Here is a 22,702-nt window from a genome sequence, read left to right on the forward strand (position 1 = left end):
TTTATTTTTTTGTCGTAAACTTGGAAGCTACTAACTTTCAGGTCATACTTTCTTATCATCCAAGAGCTGGATATTTAGGTAACAGGAACTATGGAATTATCCTATGTCCTCTTGAAGGTTCAGCTATTAAAATTAATTGGTTCTGATCACCACTGTGCCAAGATTAACATTTCTAGGAGCCACAGTTTGATTGATCTAACTTGGATCTGTGTGTTTTCTTTAGCTGGGGAGGAGAAGGTACCTTGATTGATACCTTCACCAGGACTGCATGCAGTGAGGGACAGAAGTTTCCTTAAAATAATTGGGTTCTGTTATAGAAAGAAGGGGAAGGAGATACCAAGTGGGCAAAACAATCAGGTTCCATTACATAAATAATAACCCTAAGGTGAGGATAATAAATGGATAATATGATTATTTTAAGTTTGGAAATATACCTGGTTATTAGTATTGAATATCTGGTAGTGGGGTCTGAGAAAAAGTCGAGAATAAGAAAAGACTTAAAATCATAAAAATTAATTGGAAAAGAGGACGGCTGAGCAGATACATATGTGTTGGATAATGTTCATAATGTTAAACCAACACGAAGATTTGTTTAAATTGTAGTATGTAGCCAGGTGTGGTGGTGCTTGCCTGCAGTCCCAACTACGTGGGAGGCAGAGGCAGGATGATTGCTTGAGCCCAGGTTTGAGGCTGTAGTGAGCTATGATTCCACCACTGCTTTCCAACCTAGGTGGCAGAGCAAGACCCCATCTGGAAAAAAATAAAGTGGATAAATTATAGTATGTTATGACAAATACAGTTATCTGAAGTCACTGAAAATATGCGTGTACTTTTAATGATGTGAAATAATTTTTAGGAGGTATGAATGAAAAAAATCAACTTTTGTGTGTGGCTAGTGTGATCTTACCTATATCTCACTTACAGAAAATGTAAAAGGCTCAAACCAGTCACCACTTTAACAGTTCTAACTCTCTTGTTTACTTGATTCCCTTTTTTCTCCTCCCCAGCAATCCTCATGTAGTAAGGTAAAGTTGGTTCTTCATCTGGCTTATTGCAGAAACCCTAAGCCTGTTTACTTAAAGCTTTTTGAAACCCAGAGACCCATCTTTTGAATTCAAAAGTTTTGACTATTAAGAATTAGTCTTTTTGTATGTTTTTTGGCCGCATAAATGTCTCCTTTTGAGAAGTGTCTGTTCATATATTTTGCCCACATTTTGATGGGGTCGTTTGATTTCTTTCTTGTACATTTGTTTAAGTTCCTTGTAGATTCTGGATATTAGACCTTTGTCAGATGGATAGATTGCAAAAATTTTCTCCCATTCTGTAGGTTGCCTTTTCACTCTGATGATAGTTTCTTTTGCTGTGCAGAAGCTCTTTAGTTTAATTAGATCCCATTTGTCAATTTTGGCTTTTGTCACCATTGCTTTTGGTGTTTTAGTCATGAAGTCTTTGCCAATGCCTATGTCCTGAATGGTATTGCCTAGGTTTTCATGCTTTTGGGTTTTACATTTAAGCCTTAAATCCATCTTGAGTTAATTTTTCTATAAGGTGTAAGGAAGGGGTCCAGTTCCAATTTTCTGCATTTGGCTAGCCAGTTTTCCCAGCACCATTTATTAAATAGGGATTCCTTTCCCATTGCTTGTTTTTGTCAAGTTTGTTGAAGATCAGATGATAGTAGATGTGTGGTGTTATTTCTGAGGTCTTTGTTCTGTTCCGTTGGTCTATATATGTGTTTTGGTACCAGTACTGTGCTGTTTTGGTTACTGTAGCCTTGTAGTATAGTTTGAAGTCAGGTAGCATGATGCCTCCAGCTTTGTTAATTTTGCTTAGAATTCTGTTGGTTATACGGGCTCTTTTTTGGTTCCATATGAAATTTAAAGTAGGTTTTTCTAATTTTGCAAAGAAAGTCAATGGTAGCTTGATGGAAATAGTATTGAATCTGTAAATTACTTTGGGCAGTATGGCCATTTTCATGATATTGATTCTTCCTATCCATGAGCATGGAATGTTTTTCCATTTGTTTGTGTCCTTTCTTATTTCCTTGGGCAGTGGTTTGTAGTTCTCCTTGAAGAGGTCCTTCACATCCCTTGTAAGTTGTATTCATCATCACTGATCATTAGAGAAATGAAAATCAAAACCACAATGAGATATCATCTCATGCAAGTCGGAATGGTGATTATTATAAAAAGTCAAAAAACAATAGATGTGGGTAAGGCTGTGGAGAAATAGGAACGCTTTCACATTGTTGGTGGGAGTGTAAATTATTTCAACCATTGTGGAAGACAGTGTGGCAATTCCTCAAGGATCTAGGACCAGAAATGCCATTTGCGGTGGCTCACGCCTGTAATCCCAGCACTTTGGGAGGCCGAGGCGGGCGGATCACAAGGTCAGGAGATCGAGACCACGGTGAAACCCCGTCTCTACTAAAAATACAAAAAATTAGCCGGGCGCGGTGGCGGGCGCCTGTAGTCCCAGCTACTCAGGAGGCTGAGGCAGGAGAATGGCGTGAACCCAGGAGGCAGAGCTTGCAGTGAGCTGAGATCGCGCCACTGCACTCCAGCCTGGGCGACAGAGCGAGACTCCGTCTCAAAAAACAAACAAAAAAAAAAAAAAAAGAAAGAAAATCAAAACCACAATGAGATATCATCTCATGCAAGTCGGAATGGTGATTATTATAAAAAGTCAAAAAACAATAGATGTGGGTAAGGCTGTGGAGAAATAGGAACGCTTTCACATTGTTGATGGGAGTGTAAATTATTTCAACCATTGTGGAAGACAGTGTGGCAATTCCTCAAGGATCTAGGACCAGAAATGCCATTTGACCCAGCAGTCCCATTACTGAGTACCCAAAGGATTATAAATCATTTTGCTATAGACACATGCACACGTATGTTTATTATAGCACTATTTACAATAGCAAAGATTTCAAACCAACCCAAATGTCCATCAATGGTAGACTGGATAAAGAAAATGTGGCACATATATACTGTGGAATACTATGCAGCCATTAAAAAGAATGAGATCATGTCCTTTGTAGGGACATGGATAAAGCTGGAAGCCATTGTTCTCAGCAAACTAACACAGAAATAGAAAACCAAGCACTGCATGTTCTCACTGGGAGGGGAACATCACACAGGGAGGCCTATCGGGGGGTGGGGGACAAGGGGAGAGAGAGCATTAGGACAATACCTAATGCATTCGGGGTTTAAAACCTAGGTGATGGGTTGGTAAATGCAGCAAACCACCATGGCACATGTGTACTTGTGTAACAGACCTGCACATTCTGAACATGTATCCCAGAACTTAAATTTAAAAAAAAAAAAAAGAATTTTTCTCCTCTTTGGGTTTCAGAAGCCTACATTTGAAACTGGGATACCATAATATTGAATCATGTTCTCCATGCTCTGCTGTGTATTTCTTTTCCTATGGCAATGGATGTCTCTGACTGAATTGGTGCGGGGAAGGTGTGTGGAGGGGTCAAGAAAATAGCGTGGAATAAGGAAACTTGCTTAGTCTTTCCTAGAGGTATTCCACTACAGCTCCACTACGGTCTTCACAGGTAAGTGAGAACTGCATATGCTTTGAGAAATGGGAGGTCCAAGGCAAATCCTGTCATTTTAGGTTAGTGACATCTAACTGTGGCCCAGCACAGTGGCTCACGCCTGTAATCCCAGCACTTTGGGAGGCCGAGGCAGGCAGATCACGAGGTCAGGAGATTAAGACCATCCTGGCTAACACGGTGAAACCCCATCTCTAGTAAAAATTAAAAAAAATTAGCCGGGCGTGATGGTGGGCGCCTGTAGTCCCAGCTACTCAGGAGGCTGAGGCAGGAGAATGGCGTGAACCCAGGACATGGAACTTGCAGTGAGCCGAGATCGTGCCACTGCACTCCAGCCTGGGCGACAGAGCGAGACTCCAACTCAAAAAATATATATAAATAAAATAAAATAAAATAAAATCTAACTGTAAGAAGAGCTTTTACTGAGGAGAGAAAGAAAGGCATAATCAAGGAAGCTGCAGTCTCACTACTACCTTTAAGGACCTCTTTGTCTTCTAGAGTTTCCTCCAGATATCAGTTTTACAAAAGCCATATTTTTCCTAATTAACTTTCCTAATTTTATATATATGTGTGTGTATATATTTTTTTATGTGTGTGTATATATATTTATATATATTTTTATGTGTGTGTGTATATATTTTTTGAGGCTGTATATATATTTTTATATGTATGCGTATATGTATTTATATTTTTTTATGTGTGTGTGTGTGTGTGTATATATATATATTTTTTTTTTTTTATTTTTTTTTTTTTTTTGAGGCAGGGTTTCACTCTGTTGCCCAGGCTGGAGTGCAATGGTGTGATCTTGGCTCACTGCAGCATCTGCCTTCAAGGCTCCAGCCGTCTTCCCACCTCGGCCTTCTGAGGAGCTGGGACTACAGACGTGCACTACCACACCCAGCTAATTTTTGTATTTTTAATGGAGTCGTGGTTTCACCATGTTAGCCAGATTAGTCTCAAACTCCTGGCCTCAAGTGAGCCGCCTGCCTCAGCCTCCCAAAGTGCTGGGATTACAGGTGTGAGCCACCATGCCCAGCCTTTGAAATACTATTTTAGGAAAAAAGAAGGAGGTGTACTTTATGTAGAAGAGAACTTTATGCTGTGACGGTACCTAAAAGATATATCCTTTATTCATGTGTAAGATGAAATTGAGAGGTAAAATTGGATATAGCATTTTTAACATACATAATTTTTTGTACTTATCTCATTTTAGCCTGTATAAGTTATATCTTTTTGGTTTTGTTTTGTTTTGTTTTGTTTTGTTTTTGAGACAGAGTCTTGCTCTGTTGCCCAGGCTAGAATGCAGTGGTGCAATCTCGGCTAACTGCAACCTTCGTCTCCCAGATTGAAGCGATTCTCCTGCCTCAGCCTCCTGAATAGCTGGAATTACAGGCGCATTCCACCACGCCCAGCTCATTTTTGTATTTGTAGTGGAGACGGGGTTTCACCATCTTGGCCAGGCTGGTCTTGAACTCCTGACCTTGTGATCCACCCACCTCGGCCTCCCAAAGTGCTGGGATTACAAGCGTGAGCCACTGCGCCCAGCTGTAAGTTATATCTTACACAAATCTAGGTTTCAGACAATTATATGCAAAGAAACAGTGCAATAGGATTATTTTAAAGCCAGTGTTATTGTTAGAAAACATAATACCTTTAAAATTTCTTTTCACATTAGAAATACAGTGACTTCTCCCCAGTTTAGGATAGAAATTTTCCTTTTCCTCCCCTTCTTTATACTATTCAGGTTTCCATGTTTGACAGAACAAATTATAAAATTTATAAGAGAAATTTTTTATAAGAGAAATATTTGAAATGTCACATACTAAAGTAAATGTTTGGATGTTTGAAAATTTTCTGTTTCAGAGATTTTGAATTGGTGAATCGTTCTGTAAATTAAGATGTTAAGAGTAGTTTCCACAGAGTAATTATTTGAAAGTCACTGAAAGCAAGACACATGTCTGATGTAAATGTGTATTGCACTACTGTACCTTTTTATACCTCATAAAAGTGAGAACAGCAGTCTGTACTTTTCCACTTCGTCATTCATAAGTCTATTGGAGAAATGTATATTTTGTTTGCTTATTATCTTCATGCTGCAAATAGCCTGGAAATTCTTTAAGTGGGGCTAGCGATGTATTATCGATACATGTTAAGTGGTATAGAAATTTCACTTTTTGTTTTTTGCACAAAGAGAATAAGATCAGTAGTCCATGTTTCTTCAGCTCTACCCAGAGAAGGGCAATGTAGGAGGGAAAACGAAGTTTGCAAAATATTTCATGGTAGGCTTTTTCTTAAAGTGACTTCAGACTTACAGAAGTTTAAAAATAGTGCAAAGAATCCCATATACCTGTCACCCCAGTTCCTGAAATGTTAATATTTTACCACATTTGTTCATTATGTCTCTATTCTCCAAGTACTGTATATGTCATTATATGTAATAAGTAGCATTTTATATAGATACAGGGCATGTATGCACTATATGTTTTTTTCTGAGCCATGTAAAGAGTAAAATGCAGATGTAACATGCTTTTATTCCTAAATACTTCAGTGTGTATTCCCTCAAGAAAGGGCATTTTCTTCTGTATAGCTACCGTACACTTCTACACTTTTCAAAATCAGAACATTTACGCTGATACCATAGTATGACATGATCTGCAGACCATTTTCCAGTATGCCAGTTGCCCCACTGTGTCCTTTAGTACAAAAGAAAAAAGGTTTTTTTCCTGGTCTAGGAGCTAATCCTGAAGCACATGTTACATTTAGTTGTTTTAATCTAGAACAGTTCCTCAGTTCTTTATCTTTCATAATCTTGACATTTTTGCAGAGTACACTCCATATATTTTGCAGAATTTCCCTTAGTTTGGGTGTATCTGGTTTTTCCTTGTAAGATTCATTTTATGCATTTTTGGTCAGAATACCACAGAAGTACTGTACATCTTACCAGAAAGCCATAAGTGGCTTTTGATTCTTCCCTGCAAATGCATTTTCTAAATGATCAGTTTTAATATTATGTGGAAAGCAGAGTCAGAGATTCTCACATATGTCAAGATATTATAAGTGTTCCTTATATATTTATTCTCCAATTGCTTTTTCTCAAGAAAATGTGCGGCCTTTCAGGTAGCTTTTACAAAGTGGAAGTCATTGCATCAAATTAGGATGAGGGGGCAGGGAAGAGCTTTATTAAAGCTTTAAGTTTAAGCTTTTGAGTATGTGTTGTATGTAAATGAACATGGGCATCATGATGCAGGGATTGGGCCTTTAAACCTTTGGCCAAGAATGGTATCAATTATTATTATATATATTTTTTGGAGTACTTCTGCTAAAACACTCAAATCAGTGCGCCACTCTCCTTTTAGGAGTTTTACACCTTTCCAAGGTACACTTTTTTTTTTTTTTTGAGACAGAGTTTTGTTCTGTCGCCCAGGCTGGAGTGCGTTGGTGCAATCACAGCTCACTTCAGCGTCTACTTCCCAGGCTCCAGCAGTCCTCGCAGTTCAGCCTCCTGAGTAGCTGGGATTACAGGTGCACACCACCATGCCCAGCTAGTTATTGTAGAGATGGTGTTTTACCATGTTGCCGAGGCTGGTCTCCAACTCCTGAACTCAATCTATCCATCCTTCTTAGCCTACCAAAGTGCTGGGATTACAGGCGTGGGCCACCACTCCGGGCTTCCAATCCAGGCATTTAAAGTAATATATAGGGAGATAAGCGAGAACCCTGTTGGACCTGGTAGAAGCAAACAAACATTTATTAGTACTATTACATTGTTTAAAATATTACCCCCTTCTATATTCATGTCTGTTCTTACTGCCTCTTAGAATTATCAAAAAAACCTACTCTATAGTTTATTTGTCTTATATCTCAGCGGTAATAAAATTAGTTAATAGTATTGGCATCGTGGTTCTTTGTGCATTCCTCCCTTATCCCACCCCCAAATTGATTTCAAATGATCTCTTGCTCTAGTCTGAGAATGTTTGTAGTGATTACGAAAAGTTCAGATTCTGGCTTTAACATCTATAATTGTTTATTTATCTGTAAACACAGGAGAATGAGTTTGTTTAAACCAGAAAGATGGCAAGAGTAGTCTGGTAATTTTGCTCCATTCCTTAAAAGTCCTATAATAAAATAAACATATCTTGTGTTTTATTTTTACAGTGTTTTTTTAAACATTAGTATAGAGTGCCACTTCTTATATTCTATATCAAATAATTAGTTACATTTTCAATAATAAACTCTGGGTAATTTTTGGCATTAAAATCTGCATTACTAAATAATTTGAGGATATAATTTATAATCACTTATGCTAAAATCACCTATTTGAAATTATGTATGAGGTTTTCAAAGTTTTCATAGTGCTTTGAAAAAATTTTAAATGTTTCTTTGTTTATGTATCTTTATTATAAACTGTAGCATATATCATATAGTTGTGAAGGATGCTGATAGATACTTAGTATTTAAAGGTGACTTGTCTAAAGTTACTCAGCTGTCCAGGACTAGAATCTGGGCCTTTTGGTAACAATTCATTGCTCTATTTACTTAATTGATGATTGGATTCATTAGAATTTCTCTATTTTCATAGCTGTCTCCATGGTTCTATGAAAATACTGTGTGTGCTTATACATATATGTATACCTGTAAGTACAAAGTAGAAAATGAAAGCTCACTTTCTGCTTTTGACAGTTCTAATCCCCAGAGATAACCTTTATTAATATGTTGTCTCATGTTTGGTCAAACTGTTTTCTCTGTATTCTGTGTATTACTGTATAAATTTTACACAGTAATTTGCATATTAAAAATGCTGATCTACACCTCGTCCTTTTTAAAAGCTGCCATATATTGTAGCCAGTTTTTTATACCAGTATATATTGATCAACCTTATTCTTTTTAACTGCTGCATTATATATAAATTACATGATTTCATTCATTACCAGTAGATGAGACATTTCCATTGGTTTGAATTTTTCAGTATTACAAATAATGGTTCAATTAAACATTTAAGCCTTTGTGCACTTGTAGAATTAATTCCTAGAAGTAGAACCCTTATATTTTGATAGGTATTTCCAAATTGCTTCCCAAAATGCTTGTATCTCTTTACTTCCACTGTCAAGTCTAATAATTTTCACTTGGATTATCATATTTCTTACCCAGCCTGTTTTTTACACTCTAAATTCTTTTTCTTTTCTTTTCCTTTTTTTTTGAGACAGCGTCCTGCTCTGTGGCCCAGCTGAAATGCAGTGGCGCGACAACCAACGTGGGCTCGAGCAATTCTCCCAACTTAGCCTACTGAGTAGCTGGGACTGCAGGCACATATCACCGTGCCCAGCTTTTTTTTTTTTTTTTTTTTTTGTATTTTTAGTAGAGATGAGGTTTTGCCATGTTGCCCAAGCTGGTCTCAAATTCCTGAACTCAAACAATCCACCTGTCTCAGCCTCCCAAAATGCTGGAATTACAGGTGTGAGCCTCTGTGCCTGGCCCAAACTCTTTTTCTAACAGTAATATAAATTGTCTTTTACAGACTATACTCATATATGTTTCTTCCTTCAGAAGTAGGTGTTAAGTGTATCTAACATGGAATGTATAACTATAATTCTCATTGTGAAACCATAGCCTAATTTATTTCAAATTACAATTTAAAATTCATATTTTTTAGGAAGTTTTCTTAGATTAATCCACCTAGTTCCAGGTGTTACAGTCCCAAGATTTCTTTCTTTTTAACAAATTAAATATAAGTAACATGACTAGAATTGTAGTCAAAGAATATTGCAACTTTGGAACTTTAGTATTTGAACTTATTTTGAAATGTAATTTGTTACATTATAAAAATATATTGCATCTGGAAGTCAGGGGTAGTTTTTTTTTTTTAATTATCTTTGTATCTGCTACACTGTAAAGTACTATTTATATAAAAAAATTCTTAATAGAAGTCTTCAGTTGTAAAGTCTGCCGTACAGACTTTAGATCAGGGATTGGCAACTATGAGCCATGTGCCAAATCCTGTCCTTCACCTGTTTTGTAAATAAAGTTTTATTGGAACACATTCAGACTCATTCATGAACATATTGTCTATGATTTCTTTTGTGCTACTATGGCAGAATTGAGTTGTTGCAACTGTGTGGCATCCAAAGCCTAAAATACTTACTCTCTGGCTCTTTGCCAACCCGTTTTACATTATAAGCACTTTGGCATTAATATGTTTTTGTTTTCTTTCTGTAGCACATAGTAAGATGTTCTGCCCACATTGTGCATAATTTATGGGTTTATTCAAGGATTTATGCAAGTGTAGCTGCAAGAAAAAAAAACCTAGAAGTGAACTTGCTAGATTGAAGAGCATCTGTGTATATTAAATTTTGTTAGCTTTCACCTTCCCAAAGGGATTATTCCATTTCATACTTAAACTACTAATTTTGTGATAGGACTTCTTTCTCCAAAGCTTTGCTGACTTAGTGCATTCACACACTTCATCTTTACTAATCTGATAGAGGGAAATGATATTGTGGATTTGATTTGTGTTTCTTTTTATGTGTTAGATTGAGCTTGTTTTCATATTTAAAAGCCACTTGTATTTCTTTTTTCTTGAGCTATCTTTTAATGTCCTTCCTGATACATTTCTCAAGTCTGTGATACTCATATAAGATATATGATGAACATGTGTCAGATTTATTTGACTCTAATGAGGGAACCTGCCTGATGACAAGGCTGACTGAGAGGAGGATGTGTGAGATGAAGTGTATATCATCAGTGAAAGAAAGCAAATTCTTATAGGGCAAAAACAAAAACCACCACTCTAAGGGTTATTTTTTCTACTGGACAGAATTCATTTGCATTTTACCAGATAAAAATTACTATTTTCAATTTATCTTTTACAAGTCATTTTCTAATTTTACAGAGTCTATTCCCTAATCAGAATAGTCTTCAAAATTCTCCAGAGCATCAGGTGACTATGATGCAGGCTAATTGTTGGCACTCAGATTTAGCTTTAAAAGGACATGCCATAATATTTTGGCCTTATTTCCAAGTTTTGGATAATTTTTCTTAACATTTTTCTCTAATTGAAATGATTTCAAGTGATATTATTTCTGCATGACTTGATAATGAACTTCTAAGAAGGTCACTTAGCTCACGATTGTGTCTTCTAAAACATACTCATCTTTCCTTTTTTCTTGTGTAGGAACTCATTATACAATGACAAATGGAGGCAGCATTAACAGTTCTACACATTTACTGGATCTTTTGGATGAACCAATTCCAGGTGTTGGTACATATGATGATTTCCATACTATTGATTGGGTGCGAGAAAAATGTAAAGACAGAGAAAGGCATAGACGGGTAAGTGTTTTTAGTAAAAATTTTTAAAAATATAGTGCATAATTAGATCTTTTAATAATGTATTTCTGCCAGTGATCTCAGGCTGCCAAAATATGTTTACATTTAATATAAGTAAATGTCTACATTTCATATGTGGTACCTGTTTTTTTCTTTTTCTATGTTTAATTTTTTTAGTTTACTTATACCCTGTATCTTTCCAGAAAGGATTTCAGGTAGCTAAAAAACAAGGAAATACAATAAGAAGACAAAATAAGAAGGAAAGGGAAAAATACAGCACAGGAGTTGGGGGGAAGAACAAGCCAAGTTCAAGATATGGAGATCAGCATGATTTTTGCCTTTGAGCAACCCACCAGCTAAGGCAAAAAAGGAAACTCACTGCATAACTCTTACCTATGAAAAAAGAAGAAATCTACTAGGGGCAGATAGTTTTGTGGGATTTTGCTGTTTTCTTTTACCTCCTTTCCCAGTATTTGATTCTGAGATATTTCTCAACTTGGATCCCAAATAAAGCTTATTGAATGTTGTAATGTTTTACTGTTTTTTTAAAAAATGGCTTTAACATATAAAAGTACAATTTATGGATCCTTTTTGTTCATGGTCATGACTTACATTGATAATGTAATCCAAAATACATTTTTTTTTTGTATTTATTTATTTATTTTTGAGACGGAGTCTCACTCTTCTGCCCAGGCTGGAGTGTAGTGGTGTGATCTTGGCTCACTGTAACTTCTGCCTCCTGGATTCAAGCGATTCTCCTGCCTCAGCCTCCTGAGTAGCTGGGACTACAAACATGTGCCACCATGCCTGGCTAGTTTTTATACAAAATACGTTTTTAAAGAAAAATTTTTTTTTTCTTTTTTTTTGAGACTATCGCCCGTTCTGTTGCCCAGGCTGGATTGCAATGGTGCAATCTTAGCTCACTGCAGCCTCTGCCTCCCAGGTTCAAGCAATTCTTGTACTCAGCCTCCTGAGTAGCTGGAATTACAGGTGTGTGCCATCATGCCAAGCTAATTTTTGTATTTTTAGTAGAGATGAAATTTCTCCATTTGGCCAGGCTAGTCTCAAACTCCTGGCCTCAAGTGATTGGCTGACCTCAGCCTCCCAGAGTAGAAAATCTTTTTGAAAAATAAAATTCCAAATCTCAAAAGGCCCTATATAATTTTGGTGTTGGAAATTTACTTGTCAGTAAAAATGACTATTTACACAAATTATAAGCTTCCATATTAATGTATATGTGTGTGAAACCTGAAATTCAAATTATATTGTTTATGATAGGTAACAGCTTCTGAGATTCATCAGATGATATTTACGTTTAGGGCATATCTAAAAATAAAATATAATACATGAAATCAGTGCTTTAATCTAATGATTCTTAAATGTTTTGGTCTCAGATCCCCTTTAAATTCTTAAAAAATATTGAAGAGCCCCTTCGTTTACGTGGTTTTTGTCAATAGATATTTACCATATTAGACACTAAAACTGAGAATTTTTAAAAATAAAAAATAATAACATAGTATATAACATAGTATCTGTGACACTATGTTCATAAAATTTTAGAGAAAACTGAGATCAAAGGAAACCAAAACAGTCTGGTCATAGTGGCTCATGCCTATAATCCCAGTGCTTTGGAAGGTTGAGGCAGAGGATCGCTGGATCTCAGGAGTTTGAGACCAGCCTGGACATGTATGGAGACTCTATCTCTACACAACAAAGCAAAAATTAGCTGGGTGTAGTGTCTTGCGCCTGTAGTCCTAACTACTCGGAAAGCTGAGGTGGGAGGATCCCTTGAGCCTGGGAGTTCTAAGTTACAGTGAATTATGATTGCACCACTGCCCTCCAACCTGGGTGATAGAGCAAGACCCTGTCACCTTCCAAAACAAACAAAAACCACTTTTTTCTCTGAGTGTGTAGATGGTTAGTGTACAGTCCTTGAAAACATTGCAAATGGTATAGCAATATATGAAGCAGCCAGTATGTGTCCTAGCTAATTTTATCAATCACCTCTCTTCCTAGACCAATCAAATATTTTTCAATATTTTGATCCATGCTTATTGTATAAATGAAGTTTTTTAAAGCTGGAAAATTCCACACATTTATATACTTACTATTGTTCTTAAAAATTATTATCATTATTTTGAGCAGAGTCTTGCTGTGTTGCCTAGACTGAAGTGCAGTGGTGCGATCTCGACTCTCTGCAACCTCCGCCCTCCAGGCTCAAGCAATTCTCGTGCTTCAGCCTCCCAAGTCGCTGGGATTACAGGTGTGCGCTACCACGCTGGCTAATTTTTGTAGTTTTAGTAGAGATGGGGTTTCGCCATGTTGGCCAGGCTGGTCTCAAAGTCCTGGCCTCAAGTGATCCACCTGTCTCGGCCTCCCAAAATGTTGGGATTACAGGTGGGAGCCACTGCTCCCAGCCTACATTAAATTTTAAAGTCTTTCTATGTCAGGCCATATACCCAATCTAATTCTTTTTTTCTGTGAACTTTTTTGTTATACTTGTAGCCTTCTTACCCCAGATGATTTCCAAGCAAATTGACATTCTGTAATTTCAAATATTACTATTTCAGTATTTTACAAAATGGTTGCAGTTTAATTGTTGTTCCTTTTTTATTTATTAGCTTGCATATTTCTATAGAGAGTTTACCCCACATCAACCATTTGGATTCCCTGAAGTAAAGATGGTACAGGAAAGGGAGATACCTTGAAATACTAGGTTCCTTAGCATCCTCAAAGTTGACCAATGATATTTTTTGCTTGTTTGGTTGTTGTTTGTTTCTGTGTCTTCATGGACTCATGGTTTTAAGCATATTTGTGTTTTAATCATCACTGTTATTATTCTTATTGATGTTCATGTTATTCCATTTTAGATTAGTGGGAGCTTATTTAGTTTACTATCTGTGTCCTTTGTCATGTCCTTAGATAATCCTAATCCTAATCCTGATTCATCATAGACATTTCCTGCAGCAAACCTGGAATCAGCCATTTCACCAAGGAGCTCTCTGATTCCATTGAAGGAAAATATAATATAGGTACAATCTGGGCATTAGGTGATACTTGTTGCTTCTGGGTTGGCTATTGTTTCTAGCCTCCTAAGTGTATATGACTCTTCTAATTTGAATTCATGACTATGGGGCTAAACCTCTAGTTCTTAAATCTGCTTTTCCTTTAAGTCGTGCCAAAAATCTGAACATCACAAACATAGTCATTTCATTTACCCCATAATACACACATACAACATTGTCAGAATAACAGTACCAACACCATCTCCAACAATATGCCTACTGAAATATTTTAGGTAATCTGCCTCCAGCCTCCCGGGTAGCTGGGACTGCAGGTGCACACCACCATGCCTGGCTAAGTTTTTTTTTTTTTTTTTTTTTTTTTTGAGACAGAGTCTCGCTGTCTCCCAGGCTGGAGCGCAGTGGCGCGATCTCAGCTCACTGCAAGCTCCGCCTCCCGGGGTCACACCATTCTTCTCCTGCCTCAGTCTCCCGAGTAGCTGGGGCTACAGGCGCCTGCCGGCACGCCTGGCTAATTTTTTGTGTTTTTACTAGAGACGGGGTTTCACTGTGTCAGCCAGGATGGTCTCAATTTCCTGACCTCGTGATCCACCCGCCTCGGCCTCCCAAAGTGCTGGGATTACAGGCGTGAGCCACCGTGCCTGGCCTTTTTTTTTTTTTTTTTTTTTTTTTTTATTTAAGAGACGGTCCTCCTATGTTACCCAGGCTGGTCTGAAACTTCTGGCCTCAAACCATTCTCCTGCCTTTGCTTTCCAAAGTGCAGAGATTACAGGCATGAGCCACTGCGTCTGGCCTATCCTTTATTTATTCCACCACAGTTGCATCTACAAATTACTTTGTTGTAAAGTCCCTTGGAATAGTTTCTTCTGTGGCATTGTGTTACCAGTTAGATGCACCTTCGATTCATTTAACTTTATTTCGATTTTTAAGGTTTGCTTTTTAGATTTAGTTTTGTTTTATTATACATATATGAAGTATTTCCATGGTTCCAAAGTTAAATGTACAAAGCAGGTATGTTCAAAGAAGTCTAGTTTCTGTCTCTGTCCCATCCAACCTATTGTCTTCTTCCCCTTATAATAATTTACATTTTTACCTTTATGGTTTATCTTCTGATTTTTAAAAATATAAGCATGAATATTTATATTCCTGTCTTTTAGCATACTTTTAGCCATCTTGCTTTTTTCCTGTATAACACTACATGTATCTCATTCTTTTTTAATTGCTGCAGAATTTTTCATCACATAGGTATACTGCAATTTATTTATCTGATGCTGTATTGATGAAACATTTAAATGATTTCCAGATTTTAGGAATGGTGATGATTGAATTCTCTGTACATATATCTTTTTTACTTGATACACTCCATCAAGCAACTATTTAAGTGACTGACTGTGGTGCTGTGCAAGCAGTTATATAAAGAAAACAGTGGTGACTCAGTCTGAAAACAGCTTAATATTATCATGTTTTCTTACACATTATTTATTTTTATTGAGGAAAAGCAAAATGGAGTTTAGTGATTATTTTTGAAAGAAATAACCTATTTCTAATTCTAAAGAATGGTTAATGTCTGTGTTTGGTTGCTTATAGGGTAGAAGGGATAAAATTGCCTTGTTCAACTTAGAACTTACTGTGTCATTTTAGTGGGGCATTGTGACTTCAAATAGACCTGATGCTTGAAATAGACTGGGTCATTGAATTCCAGCTGTAGCCCTTCTTCAGAACAGTTGAGCACTGAACATCACAAACATAGTCATTTCATTTACCCCATAATGTTGTTATTCTTATTGATGTTCATGTTATTCCATTTTAGATTAGTGGGAGCTTATTTAGTTTACTATCTGTGTCCTTTGTCATGTCCTTAGATAATCCTAATCCTAATCCTGATTCATCATAGACATTTGATGAAATGGGCTGAAAATATGGCTTTTTTTTGAGATGGAGTCTAGCTCTGTTGCCATGGGCTGAAAATATGGCTTTTTTTTGAGATGGAGTCTAGCTCTGTTGCCCAGGCTGGAGTGCAATGGCACGCTCTCAGCTCACTGCCACCTCCACCTCCCAGGTTCAAGTGATTCTCCTGCCTCAGCTTCCCAAGTAACTGGGATTACAGACACCCACCACCACGCCCGGCTAATTTTTGTATTTTTAGTAGAGATGGGGTTTCGCTGTGTTGGCCAGACTGGTCTCGAACTCCTGACCTCGTGATCCACCCGCCTCGGCCTCCCGAAGTGTTGGGATTGCAAGCATGAGCCACAGCGCCCATTCGATGATACGGCTTTTTAAAGCAACAATCCTAGTAGAACAGAAGAGAGGTGTTGACTAGTAAGGAATTTAGGTTTAGAAGTACATTCTTAGTAAGAGAGGTGAGACTTACCTTCTTGTGTTTTAGTATAGTGAGTTCTGGATCAAATCTATTACTCTTGTTAATCTCCTAACTCCCTACACTATATTCAGTAGAGGACACTTTTGCCTTACACAGTAAAGAAAGAGCCTCTGGATTCTACCAGTGGAATTGGAGCTCTCCAAACCTGCATATTAAAAGGCCTATAAGTTTTAGGGAGTCCCTTTGTCCACATGATTATTCTATAATACATTGTGTTTATGGACATGGTATTATTATACACAGATCCTGTCTTTTAAAGAACATTGTAATCTACTTAACTGCTAGGACCAGAGAATGATAATTCAAACCATATTGTCTTATAGAAGACATATGTAAAAGTTAGTTATGTGTACCAACTGAAGTTCAAATTTGATTCCATTTAAAACAATCTGGGTCAGATTTTATATAGTTTGTGGACCCTTTGCATTCAAATCTCAAGGTTCTTATTAAAATGCAGATCTTGGCTGGGCATGGTGGCTCACACCTGCAATCCCAGCACTTTGGGAGCCCGAGGCAGGTGGATCATTTGAGCTCAGAAGTTCAAGACCATCCTAGCCAACATAATGAGGCCCTGCCTCTTTTATTAAAAGAAAAAACCTTTTTAAATAAAAAATAAAAGCAGATCTTGGGTAAAGACATGTAGTCTGGTTTACAGGTATAACAACTGTCTATAATGTAGTGATTTTGCCCCAGACTAGTTCAGAAATTACTGTTCTATGTATGGTAAATGAGAAAAATTGCTAGATTCTAGAATTGTGGCTTCTATTCGTAGTTGGAAAAATGAAGCATAAACATTTCTAATTTCAGATCAACAGCAAAAAGAAAGAATCAGCATGGGAAATGACAAAAAGTTTGTATGATGCGTGGTCAGGATGGCTAGTAGTAACACTAACAGGATTGGCATCAGGTAAAGAAAATTTTTCAAGAAATCCTTTTTTAGTTAACAGAAGTATAAATTGTTCTTCCCTCCTTCCTTCAATTTTTTTCTCAGGTACCATTGGATTTTAAAAAGCATTTGTTTCTCTTCTTCAAAAAATCTTAAATATAAGACCATGAGGCAGGAGGCTTCCACGTCTAGTCTTGGCTCTGTCACTTTACGTGTTTATCCAGTTTGGTTGATCTTTCTAGACTCAGTTTCTATATCTGTAAAATAAGTGTTTTGGATCAGATGATCAACAAAGTATCTTTTGATGTTAACATCATAATAAATAGCTAATATTTATTGTTTCCTATGTGTCGTACACTGTTCTAAAAACTTTATATGTATTTAAACCTCACCGCAATCCTATGGTGCCACTGCTGTCATTATCACCATTTTACAGATGAGGAGACTGAAGCAGAAGGAAAGTAACTTAGTCTGACTGAGGTCATACAGCTTAGTAAATGGCTAAACCAGGATTTGAATTAAAGCCTTCTAGCTCAAGACCTATCCCCTTCATCCTGCTATGCAGCATGGCCACAAAGTTCCAATGTGTGAGATTTTAAGAAAGAGCTGTTAAGAACCTGAAAACAACTATTAAGCACTGTTATAATCACTTTCAGCTTCCATGATGGAAGATTATGTTCAGAAGACCACAAAAATTAAAATTCTTGTAGAGAATAAAGTACTGATAATTCTAATTGGCATACATAATAATTTTATGGCCTCTGTGTATGTAACCCGCTGATCTTTTTATATAAGAAGGACCCAGATTTGACCTTAAATTTGTGTATTTTTTATATTCTCACTGTAAAATAATCTTGATATACGGTTTTCTGTAATTTAAGAGAAATATAAATATTACTCCCATGAGTTTCAGTAATTGTTTCTAATGGACATGAAATTTTAATGAGATTAACATCATTCATAAGTCTGTTAATTATCGATTGAAAATTAGATTTGTGAACCTCCTGCCTTTTGAAGATATTTTAGTATCTTTTAAACACTGTTTTTCCAATCACAATTAATTTGAATTATGTAACTTTTTAAAATTCCAAACAAAAATAGCAATTTTATTGTAAAAAAACTGTTTACAGTTTTAAAATATGTTTATAACTAAAATTCGAAGATCTTAAATTTATATGTAGTTCGTAAATGGCCCTTTATTTAGAAGTCTCCTGCTTTCCACTTGCCTTTTAACTAGATTGTTCTCGACTCCCAAAAAAATTGACTTTTTTTTTTTTTTACCATCCCCAACATATTTTTACAGGGGCGTTGGCCGGATTAATAGATATTGCTGCCGATTGGATGACTGACCTAAAGGAGGGCATTTGCCTTAGTGCACTGTGGTACAACCACGAACAGTGCTGTTGGGGATCTAATGAAACAACATTTGAAGAGAGGGATAAATGTCCACAGTGGAAAACATGGGCAGAATTAATCATAGGTCAAGCAGAGGTAAGTCTTGCTTTGTCTCAAGGTGAATTAATAATTGATATAGCAAAATGTTTCCAGTTCATTTAATTATAGAATTAATCACATATTAGATTATTGCATACACATTAAATGGATCCACCCTCAACACACTGCAGCAAGAAAGAATTAAGTGCAGTATTGTTTCAAGAAGCTTTTGTATTAGTTAACTACATAGTCGTATAACAAATCCTCTGGATTGTGATGCAAATATATTTGAGCTGTAGTAGAAAAGAAGTGATAGTTATTGCAGTAAGATCTGTGTAAAGTTACTAAGAAGTCAAGTTATTAAAACTAATGTATTACTAAGATTGGGAAGTTTGAATTATGAAAGTATGATTATCAAATAATTTAGTAAAATCAACCTTTTACACAGATACATTGAAGACAACAGATTTTTATTTGTGGCATTATAGCATTTACTTGATTAATTTACTATGATCTACAAAGAACATTTTAGAACTTAGGATATTATATGTATATTTTTTACATGATGACATGGATATATTTTTTAAATTTTGTTTTAGCTGAACTTGAGAGCTAAAGTGTATATATTTGCGCTAACATGAGTAGTATGCTGTTTCTCACCTGGCTTAATTGAATTGAGTTTAATGATCTTCTGGAAAGTTGCAGCAGAATGAAATCTGAGTGCTGTTACAATTTGTTTTCACCATTGTTTCCAAAAAGTGGTTTGTAGGCAGAGATTGAGTATAGCTGAGATGTCTTGGTCCCAAGACTTTAGGGATTAGGAAAAAGATTAAATGGGCTCACGACTCCTTGTATATATAGGCATTAATTTTTGGATTCTACTTAAATATTTTGTTCATATAAAGTTTTCATTATTGTGGAAATAAACCAGGAGACTTTTTCACATTTTACTGAAGCTTCTTTTCTTTTCTTTTTTTTTGGTGGCGGGGGTGGAGTCTCACTCTGTTGCCCAGGCTGGAGTGCAGTGGCATGATATCGGCTCACTGCAACCTCTGTTTCTGGAGGTTAAACGATTCTTCTGCCTCAGCCTCCCAGGTAGCTGGTATTACAGGCGCGCGCCACCATGCCTGGTTAATTTTTGTATGTTTAGTAGCGACGGGGTTTCACCATGTTGGCCAAGCTAGTCTCGAACTCCTGACCTCAGGTTATCCACCCGCGTCAACCTCCCAGTGCTGGGATTACAGGCGTGAGCCACCATGCCTGGCCATTTACTGAAGTTTCTTGACAAGCATTTGCATTAGAGGTGCAATGTAAATTAAATTCATACTCTTGAACTATTTTCTTTTTAGGGTCCTGGTTCTTACATCATGAACTATATAATGTACATCTTCTGGGCCTTGAGTTTTGCCTTTCTTGCAGTTTCCCTGGTAAAGGTATTTGCTCCATATGCCTGTGGCTCTGGAATTCCAGAGGTAAGCCAAGTAATATTTAGTGTCATTAAACATTATTATGGTGCTTAACTTTTTGCCCTTAGTGATAATAGAAGTTGGCTTTTTTGGAGGGAGGGGATAGTTTGTTCATAGTATGAAAAAATTTTTTAAAGTATAAGCTTTAAAATTGAAAAATTTGAAAATTACTGTTCCCTATAGTCATTTGATCATTTACTATGGAGGTTGATTTTTTTTTCTCTCACCACTAATTTAACACATGACTAGGCAAATTTTCAGAAGATTTAGTTAAACATCAAGAGCCTGGAAGAACTGTCTTGTGACCTAACATTCTTTGATGGATTAGTTGTTATTTTGCTATTATGACCCTGATTTTTTTTTTTTTTTTTTTTTTGAGAGTGAGTTTTGCTCTGTCACCCAGATGGGAGTGCAGTGGCGCTATCTCAGCTCATCGCAACCTCTGCGTCCCAGGCTCAAGCAATTCTTGTGTCTTAGCCTCCTGAGTAGCTGTGATTGCAGGCACGTGTCACCACAGCCAGCTAATTTTTCAATTTTTTTTTTTTTTTAGTAGAGATGGGGTTTCACCATGTTGGCCAGGCTGGTCTCAAACTCCTGACCTCAAGTGATCACCTGCCTCAGCCTCCCAAAGTGCTGGAATTACAGGTGTGAGCCACCGCACCTGGCTATGACCCTGATTTTGATTCATTCATTCTCTTTTTATAATTACCTTTTGATTAGATGTTAGTTATTCTTGAATTTGGCCATTTTATACTTTGAGAAAGTGGTTAATCACAGTGGGTCAATAATATAAACTTTTGGGTTTTATTTTTCATCACAATAGAATAGAGTTATACAGAGGATTGACTGAACTTGTTTTGAACTTGTTTCTTTTCTCTTTTATTTTTCTGTAGTTAAATAAGTTACCAACTTTTTCCTAATACATTTCTTTTTAAAATGGAATTGTAGTGATCTTTAAGGTTGTATTAAGAATATCTTTCATAAAAAGCAATATGAGGCAGTATATAACAGTTCTCATTCATCCTTCTTGATATATAAAAAACTATTCCACATAATTATAGTACTTAGAGAAAACATAATATTATTATTTCTAACATCATGTCCAAAATATATTTAAAATATTATGCTTATTTTTACAACAGAAATATTCAAATTTGCCCTTTTTTTTGCTTATGTAATTATAATCCTTATAATTAAGGTCTGTATTCATTTTAACATGGCCTGATATTTTGATTTTGTTTCTGAGATAGAGTTACCCTCTCTCCTTTCTTGGGTAGAGAATTAGATTATAATATCAATTTATTATATGTAGCATAATAGGTAAAGTTTTTAAAAAATTAACTGTAAATTTTTCTGTAGGCTGCTAAAATTTGCAAGGTCATTTTTGTGCATAAAACAAGAAAATAACTTGGATTTGTTATATTCTTATGTTTCTTAAAGGACATTAAGCTGCCTTAATCTTTGCCTTGTAGATTAAAACTATTTTAAGTGGATTCATCATCAGAGGTTACTTGGGAAAATGGACTTTAATGATTAAAACCATCACATTAGTCCTGGCTGTGGCATCAGGTTTGAGTTTAGGAAAAGAAGGTCCCCTGGTACATGTTGCCTGTTGCTGCGGAAATATCTTTTCCTACCTCTTTCCAAAGTATAGCACAAACGAAGCTAAAAAAAGGGAGGTAAGTCTCTTTTGTAGTTAATTTGACTGAAAAATGTATATTGTATAGTGTTTATTTAAGTAAAGAATTTCTTTTTTTTTTTTTTTTTGAGACGGAGTCCCTCTCTGTCGCCCAGGCTGGAGTGCAGTGGCCGGATCTCAGCTCACTGCAAGCTCCGCCTCCCGGGTTCACGCCATTCTCCTGCCTCAGCCTCCCGAGTAGCTGGGACTACAGGCGCCCGCCACCTCGCCCGGCTAGTTTTTTGTATTTTTTAGTAGAGATGGGGTTTCACCAGGTTAGCCAGGATGGTCTCGATCTCCTGACCTCGTGATCCGCCTGTCTCGGCCTCCCAAAGTGCTGGGATTACAGGCTTGAGCCACCGCGCCCGGCCTAAGTAAAGAATTTCTTAGTGTAAAAATAATAAATTCTGTATTCAGATAAAAAATGTTGAGATTAATGTGTGCTTCTTTTGTTTTTCCTGAATACTCTATAACATCTTTCTGGAATCCATTCCCAGTGCTGCTCAGTTAGTCTTACATTTTAGAGAAACTTTATAGATAGACAGCTGGTGTCCATTGGGTTTCAGTTGCATTTCATGAAGATCTTTCTGTTTTTACTTTACCTTACATCTTTCCTCTTCGGAAATGTTTTCTAAGCTTAGCTTTGTTTTTTACTCTTATTTTCAACATTAAGAGGTTGGGAAACCTTAATAGCTGTGTTTTCCTCCTGGAGGCAGCATCTGGTGCCAGTGTCACTGATGTGTGATATGAAAAATGCCATCCAGCGCTGTGGGGAAGTTCTGAGGGCCTTTAGAAGCTCTTGAAGTTTAAATCAGAAATTCACATTAAAAAGATTGCAAGAAATCCTTTTCATTTGATTGTTTAAGGCAATTTCCTTTACCGTTTCTTTAGGCCAGCCTGAGATCTTCTACAAGACCTTGAAACCTTATATATATTATGTATTTCCTCTGATG

At 36.6% G+C, this 22,702-nt stretch overlaps 1 protein-coding gene across 7 annotated transcripts in view; it reads left to right on the top strand.

Moving 5' to 3' along the window:
* The window catches only part of CLCN3 (chloride voltage-gated channel 3), a 101,862-nt gene that overhangs the window by 47,564 nt on the left and 31,596 nt on the right, over positions 1–22,702 (top strand). For 4 of the 7 annotated variants that reach the window (XM_005556276.4, XM_005556279.4, XM_005556278.4 and 1 more), the window contains 5 exons: positions 10,728–10,885; positions 17,093–17,192; positions 18,475–18,662; positions 19,955–20,077; positions 21,544–21,750. In XM_005556276.4, coding sequence (XP_005556333.1) covers positions 10,728–10,885; positions 17,093–17,192; positions 18,475–18,662; positions 19,955–20,077; positions 21,544–21,750 — 776 coding nt within the window. Of the gene's footprint in view, positions 1–4,463; positions 4,576–8,881; positions 9,012–10,727; positions 10,886–17,092; positions 17,193–18,474; positions 18,663–19,954; positions 20,078–21,543; positions 21,751–22,702 lie in introns of those variants that run through there. The other 3 variants (XM_065545683.1, XM_065545681.1, XM_065545682.1) reach the window with 3 other exon arrangements.

This window comes from Macaca fascicularis, chromosome 5 (assembly GCF_037993035.2).
Source record: "Macaca fascicularis isolate 582-1 chromosome 5, T2T-MFA8v1.1".
NCBI lineage: Eukaryota > Metazoa > Chordata > Mammalia > Primates > Cercopithecidae > Macaca > Macaca fascicularis.